The sequence below is a fragment of the Petromyzon marinus genome, unplaced genomic scaffold (genome assembly GCF_048934315.1).
Source record: "Petromyzon marinus isolate PM22_M1 ecotype Great Lakes invasive population unplaced genomic scaffold, UKy_Petmar_22M1.pri1.0 PM_Scaffold_34, whole genome shotgun sequence".
NCBI lineage: Eukaryota > Metazoa > Chordata > Hyperoartia > Petromyzontiformes > Petromyzontidae > Petromyzon > Petromyzon marinus.
In genome coordinates, this window is record NW_027423324.1 from 292,276 (window position 1) to 305,757 (window position 13,482).

Sequence of the window (13,482 nt, forward strand, 5' to 3'; positions counted from 1 at the left end):
CATCGATGCACAAGCATCAAACGAAGTCAAACCTTTGCCATTAGCACTGCCATTTAACTGAAACACACACAGAGTAGCCTGGCAGTGGATCTGAAAATTTACTAATGCCTGGAACATCGCCCTGTTCTAAGCAACACGCTTTGTGCCTGTGTCGGTGTAGGAAGCGAAAGAAAGGGAGCAGTGGCAAGGCAGCGAGAAGGCGACTGAATACGTGCTGGAGCTGGTTTGCGTGAAAAGACATGTCAAACAATTATGGATGGTGCTGTGGAATCTCCGTGAAACCTACCCACAATTGAAGGACATTTTTGAGCAATTCTAACTGGGGTGCAGGAAAAATGTGGTGCAGTAGTTAGAGCACATCGTTACCCATGGAATTTTGAACCCAATGTTGTTTAAATCTTTTTTCCCTCACACTACCTGTCTGTGGAATACCCCACCATCTTCTATTTACTCAAGTTCTTGTACAAACCGTTACCAATATGTAGTGACATCGGGGATGTCACTGTATGGTGCTGGCCCAGAAGGGCCGTCCTATGCGATGTTCCTACATCAGAGGTCGGGAACCTTTTTGACTAAGAGAGCCATGAAAGCAAAAAATTTGGAAATTTATTTCAGTGAGAGCCATATAATATATTTTAAAAGTGAATTCAACTAAATGTCAGTATAATAAGCCTCTGAATTTATTCTTTTAAATAATGTTGTTATAACACTCACCATTAATGCGACTTCTGGTGCTGCATGGATTTGCTGATGTCTTTGTAGTCGGGTTGGTACTTGGTGAGGTTAAGCTTCATGCAAGCGTTGAGGTTTTCATCCGTTAAACGTGATCGTAGGTTGGACTTGATGTTTTTAAGATGTGAGAATGACTGCTCACATGCATACGTAGATCCAAACATGGTCAATACAGCAATACTCACACACTGCAGTGTGTGGTATGTGACAGGAAGCGCGTTCCAAGTTTTGAGAATCAGCTGGTCTTCGGGTTGGAGTTTTTTCATTTCTGTCCACATGTGCTTGCTCGCCAACTCCGCTTTCTGTCGTGTGATTCTTTCCAAATCTTCATTCAGTGACTTGAACTTATTCACCCACATGTCTGAGGCCTTCAGGTCAGCCACTTCTGCTTCAAAATCTCTGACGGAGACACCAGGGATGTAATTCAGGTCGGCTGTGTTCAGTGAACACTCGTTTGGATGGGTGATGAACTTAAAAAGACGAGTGTGCTCACGAAATTCTCCAAAGCGTGCTTTGAAGGACTGTAGGAGACTGGATGTGCAGCCAGCTAGCTGGTGGAGATCAAGGTTTTGAATGGGCTCACTTGCTGTGCATGCATCTTTAAATTGGCTCAGTTTTTCAAAATGTAGTAAACGACCTGTTTCAAGCTCCGTGATGAAAAGCTCCAGCTTGTTTTCAAAAGCAAATACAGCTTGTTGAAGGGATAACACTGTATTTCCAATGCCTTGCATTTTCACGTTGAGCTGGTTCAGATGTTCAGTCAGATCTACGAGATAGTAAAACTTGAGGAGCCACTCGGTGTCGGCTAGCTCAGGATGCCCGACGCCTTTCATTTCAAGGAAAGTCCGGATTTCGTTCAGGCAAGCCGCAAAACGGCTAAGCACCTTCCCTCTTGACAACCAACGCACATTGCTGTGCAAAAGCAGACCAGGATAGTTATTTACAACTTCATCCAGCAGTGTTTTAAACTGGCGATCATTTAAGGCTCGGGCAACAATAAAGTTGATCACACGAATGACCAGCGACATCACTTCGCCAAACTGCCTGTCACACATCTGAGCACAAAGTGCCTCCTGGTGTATAATGCAATGGAAACTTAGGATGGGTCTATTTTCATGTTCACGGAGAAGCGCCACAAATGCTTTGTTTTTCCCCACCATACACGGAGCACCATCAGTACACACTGAGAGAAGTTTATCCATAGGTAGACTTTTTTCTTGAGCAAACTCCATGAAAGACTTGAATAAATCCTCACCTCTTGTGGACCCTTTTAATGGCAGAACAGCAAGACTTTCTTCGCGCAGTGTGTCACCAACAGCATATCTTGCAATCACGCTGAACTGCGACAAATGGCTCACGTCTGTTGACTCATCCAAAGCCAGAGAAAAGAACGGCGCTGCATTTATGTCCTTCACTTGCGTTTCCTCCACTTTGTTTGCCATCACGATGGTACGATCATGAACAGTTCTTGCCGACAGAGGCATGTCTTGTATCCGTTTGATTATCTTGTCTTTGTTCGGAAGATCATCAAAAAGTTCATTGGCTACATCCAGCATGAACGTTTTAGCATACTCGCCATCTGTGAATGGTTTTCCATTCCTCACTATTGCTAAAGAACCAGCAAAGCTAGCCGAATTATAGTCACCTTGCCGGGTCCATACGCGGAGTTGCTGCTGGCTAGCTTGCACCCTGCTCAGAAGCTCTTGGCACGCTTTCTTTCTGCTGTCTCCCGCAGGGTATTTTGATGCAAAGGTAGCGTGGCGCGTGTCGAAGTGCCGCTTTACATTCGACCGTTTCAACGATGTAATTTTGTCATTGCAAATTAGACACACCGCAGAACCTGCTCTCTCCACAAAGGCGAATTCTTCGGTCCATTCGTCCTGAAATGTACGATACTCGTCGTCTTTTTTTCTTTTCGCCATCTTCTTCGTCGAAGGGTTAGCTTTGAGCTAATGACCGAGCAGACGCAGTCTCAGACTGATTCAAAAGGGGGTGTTTACCTGTTTTACCCAGCAACGGCAAACGTAGACCAGTATCATCCAATTAAAATAATGGACAATTGCTCCTGCAGCCCTGAACAGGACATGCGCAGTGAAAAATCGATGGATGGATTAAAACAAGTGAGAATATTTTGTTTTATCTGCGAGCCATATGCAATCATCAAAAGAGCCACATCTGGCTCGCGAGCCATAGGTTCCCGACCCCTGTCCTACATCATGGACCGTGTGGGTGGCTGTGTGAGGCCGGTTCTAGCAGAGCATGGCGTGCGATGCACCGTTATGGCGTACACCCCATAGGTGGGTGTAGTACCAGACCTAGCGGGGCTTGGTGAGCGCTGGGATAGCGCAGACACCACACAAAAATCACAAGGTGGAGCGGGAGAATGTCGGGACAGGGTTGCCCTGGGCCACGGCACTCTGGTTGACCGCGTAGACACGTGATCCGGAGTGTCCACAGAGAGGGTCCCAGATGGGGGGGCTTAAGGGTGATCACGTGTTCGGGGAGAGCTCTCGAGGGGGATTAAGAGCGAGCTAGAATGCTCGCAAAGGTAGATGGGCCGAGGGCGGAGCCGGCCCTGACCCGGGAGGATATAAGGTGGGTCCCTCGGAGGGACTGGGGTCGCTGCATTCTACAAGCTGGAAGCTCTACATCCTACAAGGCTTCAACACGTGGTCGGGGGCCCGAGTGAGGGTCCGACCCTTCGTAGCTGTAACTCCTATGTATAGTGTAGTTGCCTGGGTGGTCACCACCCTAGGTTGTATCTGGTAAAGGGGCAGTTACCCCTTTGTGTATACGTGTTACAGATAAATGTGGTGCCTCTATGGAACAAGGTCTGCGACTCAGGTGGACTCACTGCAAATCCATCATGAGACCTGATCTACGTAGTGTGTGGGCGACAGTGCCGAAGGTTGACGCGTCCAGCCTTGCTAGAAGACTGTGCCGTGAGCACAACTTTCTGGATACCTTAAGCTGTTGAAGGAATGCCAGACTCCTCTCCAACATAACTCCAAGGAAGAAAGGCTCTGCATCATACATTAGCAACCGGGCATTCAGATGCAGTTTGAGCTCGTAGTTGTCTTCAACGTTGTGTAGGTGAAACACACTGGAAACTGTCTTGCTTGTGCTTGGCCGACGTGTCAATTTCTTGCAGTACTGTAGTCTGCTACCATGGCCAGGTGACTAATCAAGGTACATTCAAGGCTGCCAAAATCACAGGCTTGGGTTGTGATGCAGATGTAATCCACGTACATAAATCGTCATAACTTTGCAGAGGTAATCGATTATTTTGCATTGGCAAACTGCTGACCTTGTTGGTGGACACTCAGAAGCAGCCATCTTGAGAGGCTCAATGCTGCCCACTTCTGACCTTAGCAGGGCTGGGGACAATATTCTTTGGGTCTTTGGGTGAAGTCACGTAGATAGGTTAAAAAGAAAAATAACTAAAAACTACAACGTTTTGTCATTGCAACACAAGCGACACAAAGAATATGGATTCCTGCAGTCACGAAAGCTTTAAGTCAAGATTTGACTGGGGATAAGTTGAGCAGAAGTAATTTAGTACACTTGTCATGCACACATCTCGGCTATCACAAAGGCACTAAGTTTCACAGATACAGGTTGCAATATTTTCACAGCAGGGGGTGATGTTACTGTGTAATTTTTTGGTATTTTTTGGGTAATTTTTAGACTTGGAATGTGAACAAAACAGCCGGCACACAATGATCTGCTCCTGATTGATACCAGGGGATATTTAATGTCCAGGGAAGCGGACGGCACAGAGTCGTATTTACGGTTTATAAACACTGCAGCTATAATGCTGGCAGGTCGCCCGGCTCAATCTGCAATTCTCTAACAAGGCCATGAACCGCGACTGCTGGGCCACGTCACTGCCTGCTGGCAGTTCATCGCAGCTACATTGGGTAAATGAAGTTGCTGTAAAGATGTTACTGTTGTTGTGCAATTGTTCGTACACTAGACTTGCAATCCAAGGGGCATGGGTTCTATTCCATTCCTAGGTAAAATGGTAGCTTCAATTATCAGCAGTATAAACCAGGTGCACCACAGTCGATCAGCAAGTCGCGTGCAGCGGGATCAATATGGAAGAGTTTGTGAACAATGCACCCAAGTTGGAACTCTGAATATTTCCCTCGTGAGGGTTTTTTGACAATACATTGCAGAGCTGCAAATTACCTATTATTGTGGTAGGGCCATTGAAATTCCCTCACTTCTACAGTCGACCCTTCCACATCGCGGGGGTTAGGGGCGCAGGCCCCCCGCGATCTAGAAAAAAACACGTAAAATGTTTTGGTCCCCTTGGTGAGTAGAGCGAGCACCTCCTGCCGGGGGGTTTAAGATATCTCTACATATCCAGCCTTTGCGTGTCGTCTACTGGCTTTTGCGTTCTTTTCGCAAACTTAAACTTTTACAAAATATTCCTTTAAAAAAATGTGGGTATATTTATGGTATTAAAAGATCAAATGCATTAATATTATACAGTACTGTACATATGTTTTATGCATTTATGAGTTACTAAACGTTTTGTGTGTCGTCTGCTAGCCTTCGCGTGTTGTCTGTGGCCTTCGCAAAACTCCCCAAAATTTCCCATAAAATGTTCTTATGCCGACCCCGCGATATATCGAAAACGTCATGGGAAAAGTCGCGATGCAGAAAGGTCGATTGAATTACATTGTCCTCGAATTACATGACACAATGGCTGGCTCGTTTCTAATGACGTCAGGGATCTTTGACGTCCACTCTGAATCAGACGAGGCGTAATATTGCATACACCCGCAGTGATAAACAGGACGGCCTGCCGGATGCAAACCGCCAACCTCAACAAGTGGTGAACGTGCTGCTGCTGGGCCCAGTCACCTGAACAATGATCCCCTGTGACGTCCTTTGATTGATGTTAACGTGGCCATTACGTTATGCCACATGCGACAAGCCAGTGTTCCTAACCCGTGCTTCAATCAGTAGGGAAAGCAAACTCAGACGAATATTTTACACATTTACCTTTTTAGTCTGAGAAACTCGATGTACATTGAAAATATGACGGCAATTTACGCTAACACAAATATTTTAATAAAGCTAGGTATTGAACAATAAAACTGAGACCTTTGCCAGGAGCAAAATATAATAATATGTTTTTACCCTTTTACCTGGCAACAAAACTGATACCTTTTTACAAGGGATTATGCTTGCATTAACCGCAACACTTGCGGTCAAAATGCAAACAAAAAGACAACACTGATAATGTATGCACTGTCCTTGCAATTGATTGGTACACACCCGAGACAGCTTTTCTTAGTACCCAGTCTTACATGGTGTTGGACCAGATGACGCCAAAAGGCACACACCTCAAAGACAATGCACCATCAGTATTGAGAGCTCGGGATAAGCTTGTGTGCAAGTATGTCAACAAAGGATCTGACATAGCTATCTTGGGCCTCACAACAGATGGCACAGTGCATCATGAGGTTCAACAACTTTGAATTGGGTAGACACATCAGCACCAATGAAGCCATATTGAGAATCCTCAACTTCCCCATTCACGAGCGACATCCCACTGTGTTTTGTCTCAGCGTGCACCTTGAGAATGGGAAAAGAGTCTTCTTCATGGACACATGCACATACGCGAGCCCAAGTCCCACAACACACAACTCTCACTGCTTTCTTCCTTCACTGTAGGGATGATGCTTTGATCAGACACTGCTTTATCATGAGGTACCCAAGTGCTATACATGGAATGTTGCGAGAAAAGTAGGTGCACCGCAATATTGGACAAAATGTGTCAAATTACCCACAAAAAAAACAGTGAAGCACTTGGCCGTGTTTACACTTACATCCCAACAATTTTAAATGCTTGTACCTCAGACTGCTTCTACATGAGGCCAAACGGCCTAAGTCATTTGAAGAGCTGCGAACAGGTGATGGCACCATCTGTGATACTTACCAATATGCTTGCCAACTCCGAGGCCTGCTAGAGGATGATGAGCAATGGAACAGCACTTTGGACGAGGCAGCTGCAACTCTGTCACCAGCAATGGTGTGGAACCTATTTGCCATCATGCTGCACACATGTGCCGTGTCTAATCCTCTGCAACTATGGCACGACCACAAGGAGAATCTGGCAGAGGACATTCTACACCAGGCACGTGCGAAATTCAAACCTCCTACATCACTACAATGATGCCATCTTCAATCAGGCTCTTATTATCATTGAAGATAAGTTCAGGATTTAGGTGGATCTAGCCTCTAAACTTTTGCCCTTCCTGAACCAGAACAAAACAAAGATAATAATGTGCCACATAGCCTTTTGCGAGAACCCAACTAAAACAAGCAGCAGCTTACTGAATACATCGTACTGCATGAGCAAAGTCTGCTTCCAAGCCACAGAGAAGGCTTCAACAAAATTACTATTGCTGTTTTCACGGCCAGTGGTGCCATTTTATTTCTGCCAAAACTTTATTTATAAATCTTCTTTTGGCCAAAATCCGGCAGAGCAACATTATCTCCAATACAGTTGCATTATTATACATTGCTGTCACTATTGACAGGATTGAAGAACAGCTCAATCTGTCTTCAAATTGAACTTTAATTTGGATAACGCAGAGGCACCTACCTGCAACATTACCAGGACCACTGGCAAAGCCACAGTTTGCTGTAAGTCTGCTCAAAACGGGCAATGACAATGCAGATAGAAGTTTCTCTCTGACCAACATTGGCACAACAGTTGCAACACTTCAGTAACTTGATAAGTTGTCTTTGGTGATGTTTCGCCACTTACATGACCACAATTGGCTATGCAAAAGAGGCATCCTCGCACCAAAAAATGGCGCTGTGAATATCACTAACAACGACCTCCTTTCTGAATTACCAGGTATTTCTCATACATACAGGTCAATTGACACTGTACTGGACACTAATGAGGCAGCCAATTAACCTACAGAATTTCTCAACTCTCTGCAACCACCTGGTGTGCCTCCACACAAACCCAACCTCAATATTGGCACACCCATCATGCTTCTTAGGAATCTAGACCCACCAACACTTTGCAATGGTACGCGATTATCTGTGAAGAAAATGATGCCCCGTGTAATTGAATCGACCATCATGACTGACCATGCAGCAGGATTAATTCCACGCATTCCAGCCATTACCTCTGACCTGCTCTTTCAATTTAAACTCCTTCAATTCCCTGTCCAGCTCAGTTTTGCATTTAGCATCAACAAGGCACAGGGTCAATCACTCAAAGTTGTTAGCTTAAGCCTGCTAAGCCCATGTTTCTCTCATTCCAACTCTATGTTGGTCGCTCCAGAGTTGGCAATGTGAAAAAAATTCATATTGGCACTAGATGACAATACATCCAATATTGTATATCCTGAAGCTCTCCAATGTTAACACATTTTAAAGCTGTCCTCATATCAAACAAACAAATCATGTGACTGTATCACACAATAAAAACAACCGTAACAAAATACACGTTTACCGACTTCATTTGCAGCATTAAATTATTCTAGGACAACATGCCAAGACATTACTCTTACATTTGATTACTGAGACCCATGCGAAGCCGGATAACTTAGCTCGTTACTTATAATATTGAGAATATTGGCCTCATGCTCAGCTTGGCCTCAAGTTCAGCTTGATAATTCTTGGTACACGTTATTGAAGATCAAGGAGCATCGTGTGTTCAATGAGTGTTGTGAATGGATTCGTTATATTAATGTGCATCACGCCTTTTTCAAGTGCGTACATCCATTTGTTTGCCTTTACCACAGCACACTGGTTCAGATACTCATTCTCATTTGTGAAATATCTCTCATACTCGCCCCTAGGATCCATATATCCTTTATTCTTAACTTTGCCTTTCATGCACTTTGCATTCAACTGTTGTGTCGACGTTGTTTCATCAATTTATTTAAGGACACTCGTGTTGATAAGGGTGCATCTCGACAACAACGGTGATTTGTTATATTCAATCAACCAAAATTATTATAATTGCTGTCATGAACGTTACATAATCATCTGAATGGTATATCTTGAAAGTGTGGTTTATAATACCGTAAGACAGCAAAGATGATCATCAGTTTCCAGGCTGTAGCAGACGGCCTCCCGTGTGTATGTCCACTCATGTGTCTGATTGTACACTGCTGTGTATGTATGTAGCGGCATAGCACTGTCTGCTGGCAGATAAGGAGATCTGAGGCGTACGGCAGTCCTCACGTCAGCAGGCCAGGATATACACAAGACAAGGATCTAGGGGAAAGGTCACAGAAGGGGCCCACCAGGAACCTGCTATTAGGCTACAGAAAGGGGGCGTGGCCGGGGCGGAGCCAGGCCACGCTGACAGTATAAGAGGGGCCCCTGTGGGGCACCTCGGGGCTGTTGTTGGAGTGAGATTCCTGTCGTGCTGCTGAAGTCCATCGTCGTCGTCTCTGTCTCTACCTTCTCGGGGCGCCGCTCATCAGGCAGCCTACCAACTGCCCTGCCTGAGTAACATCGCCGACAATAGACGGACTAAATATTAAGTTTGTTAACCCCGATGGTGCTCGTTAATAAAGAAGTGCTTCCAAGTCTTATCGTCTCCGAGTTATTCACTACATGTACACTCGTGTGTCTATGTACGCAAGTGTGTATGTGTGAAATATTTTCCATGTGTTTTCACGGTAATTACATTGAAGGTGAAGGGGTAACCGGCCCCTCGCACTCATCTCGAGACCGCGTGGGCGGCTGTGGTTACCATGCAAAACCGCTGAGGAGGTCGGGGGTTGTTTATATGGTACTTTACTCGTGGAAGGGAAATGCCAAACAACAGGGAGTGGCTCACCAAGAATGAAGGGGTGTGGGAACGTGGCGGTAAGGTGTGTGGACCTGTAAGCCCCAGGCTACTGTGGGCTCGCATCCCCATCAACCGGAGGCGAGGAACGGTGGTTGCTCATGCCTCCACCGAAGGTAAACATCAGTGGAGGGATGCAGGAAAAGTCGATGAGTCAGATGCCTTCTATGACTTCCTGTATTAGACTCGCAATGTGTTCGTATGTAGGCATGTTATATGTATGTATGTGTAGAGAATCCAACGTTCTAAGGCAGAGGGGCCACACTATACTTTATTTATTGTGAGGTGCACGTTGCACGCATCCACCCTACTCCGTTTCCCTATCCGCCACACCTCTTCAAGTGATGTCCCCTCCCCCTCTCTCTGGACGTTCTCTCTTTTTCTCTTCCCGCCGTCTCTCTCCTTTCCATTGTGACGACATCCTCCCACTGTAACCTCGGATCATGTAATTATTTATACCTTCGGATCACGTAAGAAATAGGACTACATCACGCCCCCCCTGCGCCCCCCGCTTCCCCCCTGAAAAAAACGTCATCCTCGACTAAACCACATCCTGTACGAATCCAACGGAATGAAAGAAAAATACACTATTTTTGGTCAATAAACAAGCAATGTCAAACTCAACGAGAGAACTGTTACTTTGTGTTTGTGTAGGGATTAAAAATGTGTGTATACAGAACAGTATTTAAGATAATAGTAAATGAATAACTTGTAAGACAAGACAGTACATACAAAGGGTCAATCGGACCTTAAAATGTGAACAACCGACGAACAACCTCCGGTGTGAAAAAACGACAGTGTCATATTTATACGCGGTCCCGTTGTCTTGCATTCATTGGCTGTCTATCACCATGGAAGCATCGCCCAGGCCCATGCCCGGGCAACCGGGCCATGTAGCTGTGGCAACAGCGGATGCTGCTGCACCTCCCTCGTCATGGGCAGTCCTGGGAAAGGATGGAATCCTTCTTGAGGTTGGGGCGTCATGGCAAGTGACTTCCCCGACCTCGGCAGTGATCATGAAGGGGAGTGAAGAGGTGAAGGTGTAGGTAGTCCGGGAAAAACAACCTCCTACCTCCTCGTTGGTGCCAGACAGCAACGCTGTGGTGGGCAGTCCCGTTGGGGGAGAGCCAATTTAGATTGGCCATTCCTCTCATGGCGTTTGTAACCACCACAGCGGCCAAATAGGGGCTCTGGACGGGTGCGAAGGGCTGGTACCCCTCCACCTTCAATTAATTATTACTAAACCACGATTTAAAACTTAAATTAAGCTTGTGCCGGAGGCCACGGGGGGACAGGCGTCTATGACGTCTCCTGGCCAAATGCCATTTGGCAAAGCCAGAAGACTGAATCCTTACTCTCGGGGCTCGTCCAGAATCAACAAAAAAACACTACGGGTGAGTCAGATGCCTTCTATAACCTCCTGTCACAGGTGCTAGCTAAAGTGGCCCCTCGGGATAAAGTCATCTTGTTGGGTGACTTCAATACCCAAAAGTCGGTCATGATGCTGGCACCTAGTCTGGAGTGATTGGAAGTAATGGGCCAGATCAGCTCAATAACAACGGCAGGAGGCTGCTAGATTTTTGTGCAGTCCATGAACTTGTAATTACCAACACGCTGTTCTGGCATCAGCCCATCCACACCACATCATGGATGCATGCCAAGTCCAAGCAAGCACATCTGCTGGACTACATAGTGACGGAATAGCGGATGCAGGCCCATGTCCTTGACACCAGGACCTACCGTGGAGCTAATCTGCCCACTGACCATCGACTTGTCATCTGTAAGATGTCTGCCATTCTTCTACTCCGGTGGTAGGTGTACACCCAGGACCCCATTCAAACCCATAGTGGCATGGTCTCAGCTAGCTGATGAAAGTTGCAAGCGAGATTTCATCATCGCTTGCGGCTGGGGTTGGCATCGTCCCCGACTCCTGATGTCGAGGGGAAATGGGCGAGGTTTAGGACTGTGGCTCATGCAGCTGCAATGGATGCTTGTGGTACACGGTCCAGACCTCCACAGAGACCCTGGCTGACAGAGGAGGTGTTCAGTCTGGCTGCAAAAAAGCGACAGGCCCACTCTCATCGTCTACAGCATCCCACGTCAGGGAATGAGGAGGCTTACCACAGCCTTCGCTTGGAGGTTTGGAGAGCTGCGAGGCACTGCAAGGATGGTCGCAGGTTGCTGAGAAGATGGAGTCTGCCTCAATGGCCCACGATCACAAATCACTCTTTAACTCCATCAAAAAAGTAACCTGCAGCACCACACCTATTACCAATCTCCGACCCCAAGGAACAGATTTTCAGATTTGCTGAGCATTTCTGTGAGGTCCTGGGGGAGGGGAAATCCCTCATCCTGTAAAACATCGTGGGACAAAGTGGGGATGACCTTGCTGAGGCTGCGGTGCCTCAAATATTGGAAGTCACCGCATGTGAGTGGCTGGCTGAGGTGCCATCTGTTGAGGAAGTACTGAAGGCGATCCAGAGTCTGAGACCAGGAAAGGCACTGGGCAGAGATGATCTCCCAAGTGAAATGCTAAGAGAGGGTGGCATTTGTGCACAGGCGGTCCTATATGGCATCGTAACACAAGTCTGGACCACTGGACGGATTCCGCACGATGGCAAGGATGCCCCGGTGGTCCCCATCTTTAAGAAGGGGGACCGCACAGACTGTACCAACTACAGGGGCATCTCACTCCTCAGTGTGCCATCAAAAGTCCTGGCAATGATTATTGAACATCGCCTTTCCAGGCACACTGAGGAGAGGGTTGCAGAGCCCAGATGCAGTTTCAGATGCCATATTTTCTGTCCGTCTGCTACAGCAGAGGTGTAGGGAATTTCAAGAAGACCTATATCTCTGCTTTATTGACCTGGTCAAGGCCTATGATACCATCAATAGGTCTGGGATCTGGGTTGTCCTTCGTGCTTTTGGAGTTCCTGACCCTCTGTTCACGATCATTAAGGACCTTCATGATGGTGAGCGGGCCCGTGTAAAACTACCTAACCGCGAGTTGGAGCCATTCTCTTTTCACCTTTGGGTGCGACAGCGATGTCCTCTGGCTCCCACGTTATTTAACATCTATTTCGACCACGCAGTTCATGAAGCCTTCAATAGATGTACCTGAGGAATTTCCATCTGGTACAGATACAATGGGAGGCTGATTGATGCCCAGGTGTGGTCAAGGGATGGCTCGCTATTGCTCAACCACGCCAGGTATGCCGGTGATCTGGTAATTGCTGCTCACTCAGAGGAATTGGAGGCGATGCTGCTGAACCTGGAGCTTGCCACAAAGAGGTGGGGCCTTACGGTCAGCACCACCAAAACTAAGCACCTTCCTGGGTATTTTGTACCATCGGACACTCCACCCCCACAACTCCCAATTGGTGATGGGCAGTTGTGGAGAGAGTGGAGAGTTTCCCATACCTGGGCAGTGTGCTTATGACTGGCTCTCGTTTGACAGCAGAGATCTCACTCCGAATCAGTCGAGTGGCATTATATTTTAATCGGTTGCATAATGCTGTGTGAAAGCTACCTGGTCTGTCGCTCCACACGAAGCTTCAGGTCTTCTCGGTCACAGTCATTCCCTTCCTTCTCTACGCTTGGGAAACGTGGACCCCCCCTAACGGAACATCTTCGCCGGTTAGAAACATTTAGGCTGGGCTGCCTACGATCCGTCCTGGATTTAATCAGGCTGGATTGTGTGAGGAGCTCACAAATCCTTGAAAGATCTGGACGAAGTCTCATCGGTGAGCTACTCCGGCAGGCAAGGCTGCGTTGGCTAGGTAATGTAGCCCACATGCCCAGCCACCGCATGCCTAAACAGCTTTTGTTTGGCCAGATCGAGGGGGCTAAACGGGTGCGGCATGGGATAGAGAAGAGATTAAGTGATGTGGTACAGGAGGATGTGGAGCTGA

General features: G+C 46.9%; 1 protein-coding gene across 3 annotated transcripts in view; it reads left to right on the forward strand.

Moving 5' to 3' along the window:
* LOC142905284 (uncharacterized) overlaps positions 1–9,312 on the forward strand; it is a 48,745-nt gene extending 39,433 nt beyond the window's left edge. For all 3 annotated transcript variants that reach the window (XM_076064143.1, XM_076064145.1, XM_076064144.1), the window contains one exon: positions 161–9,312. In XM_076064143.1, the coding sequence (XP_075920258.1) occupies positions 161–319 (159 nt within the window). In that variant the 3' untranslated portion in view covers positions 320–9,312. The remainder of the gene's footprint in view (positions 1–160) is intronic.
* Positions 9,313–13,482: the final 4,170 nt, after the last annotated feature.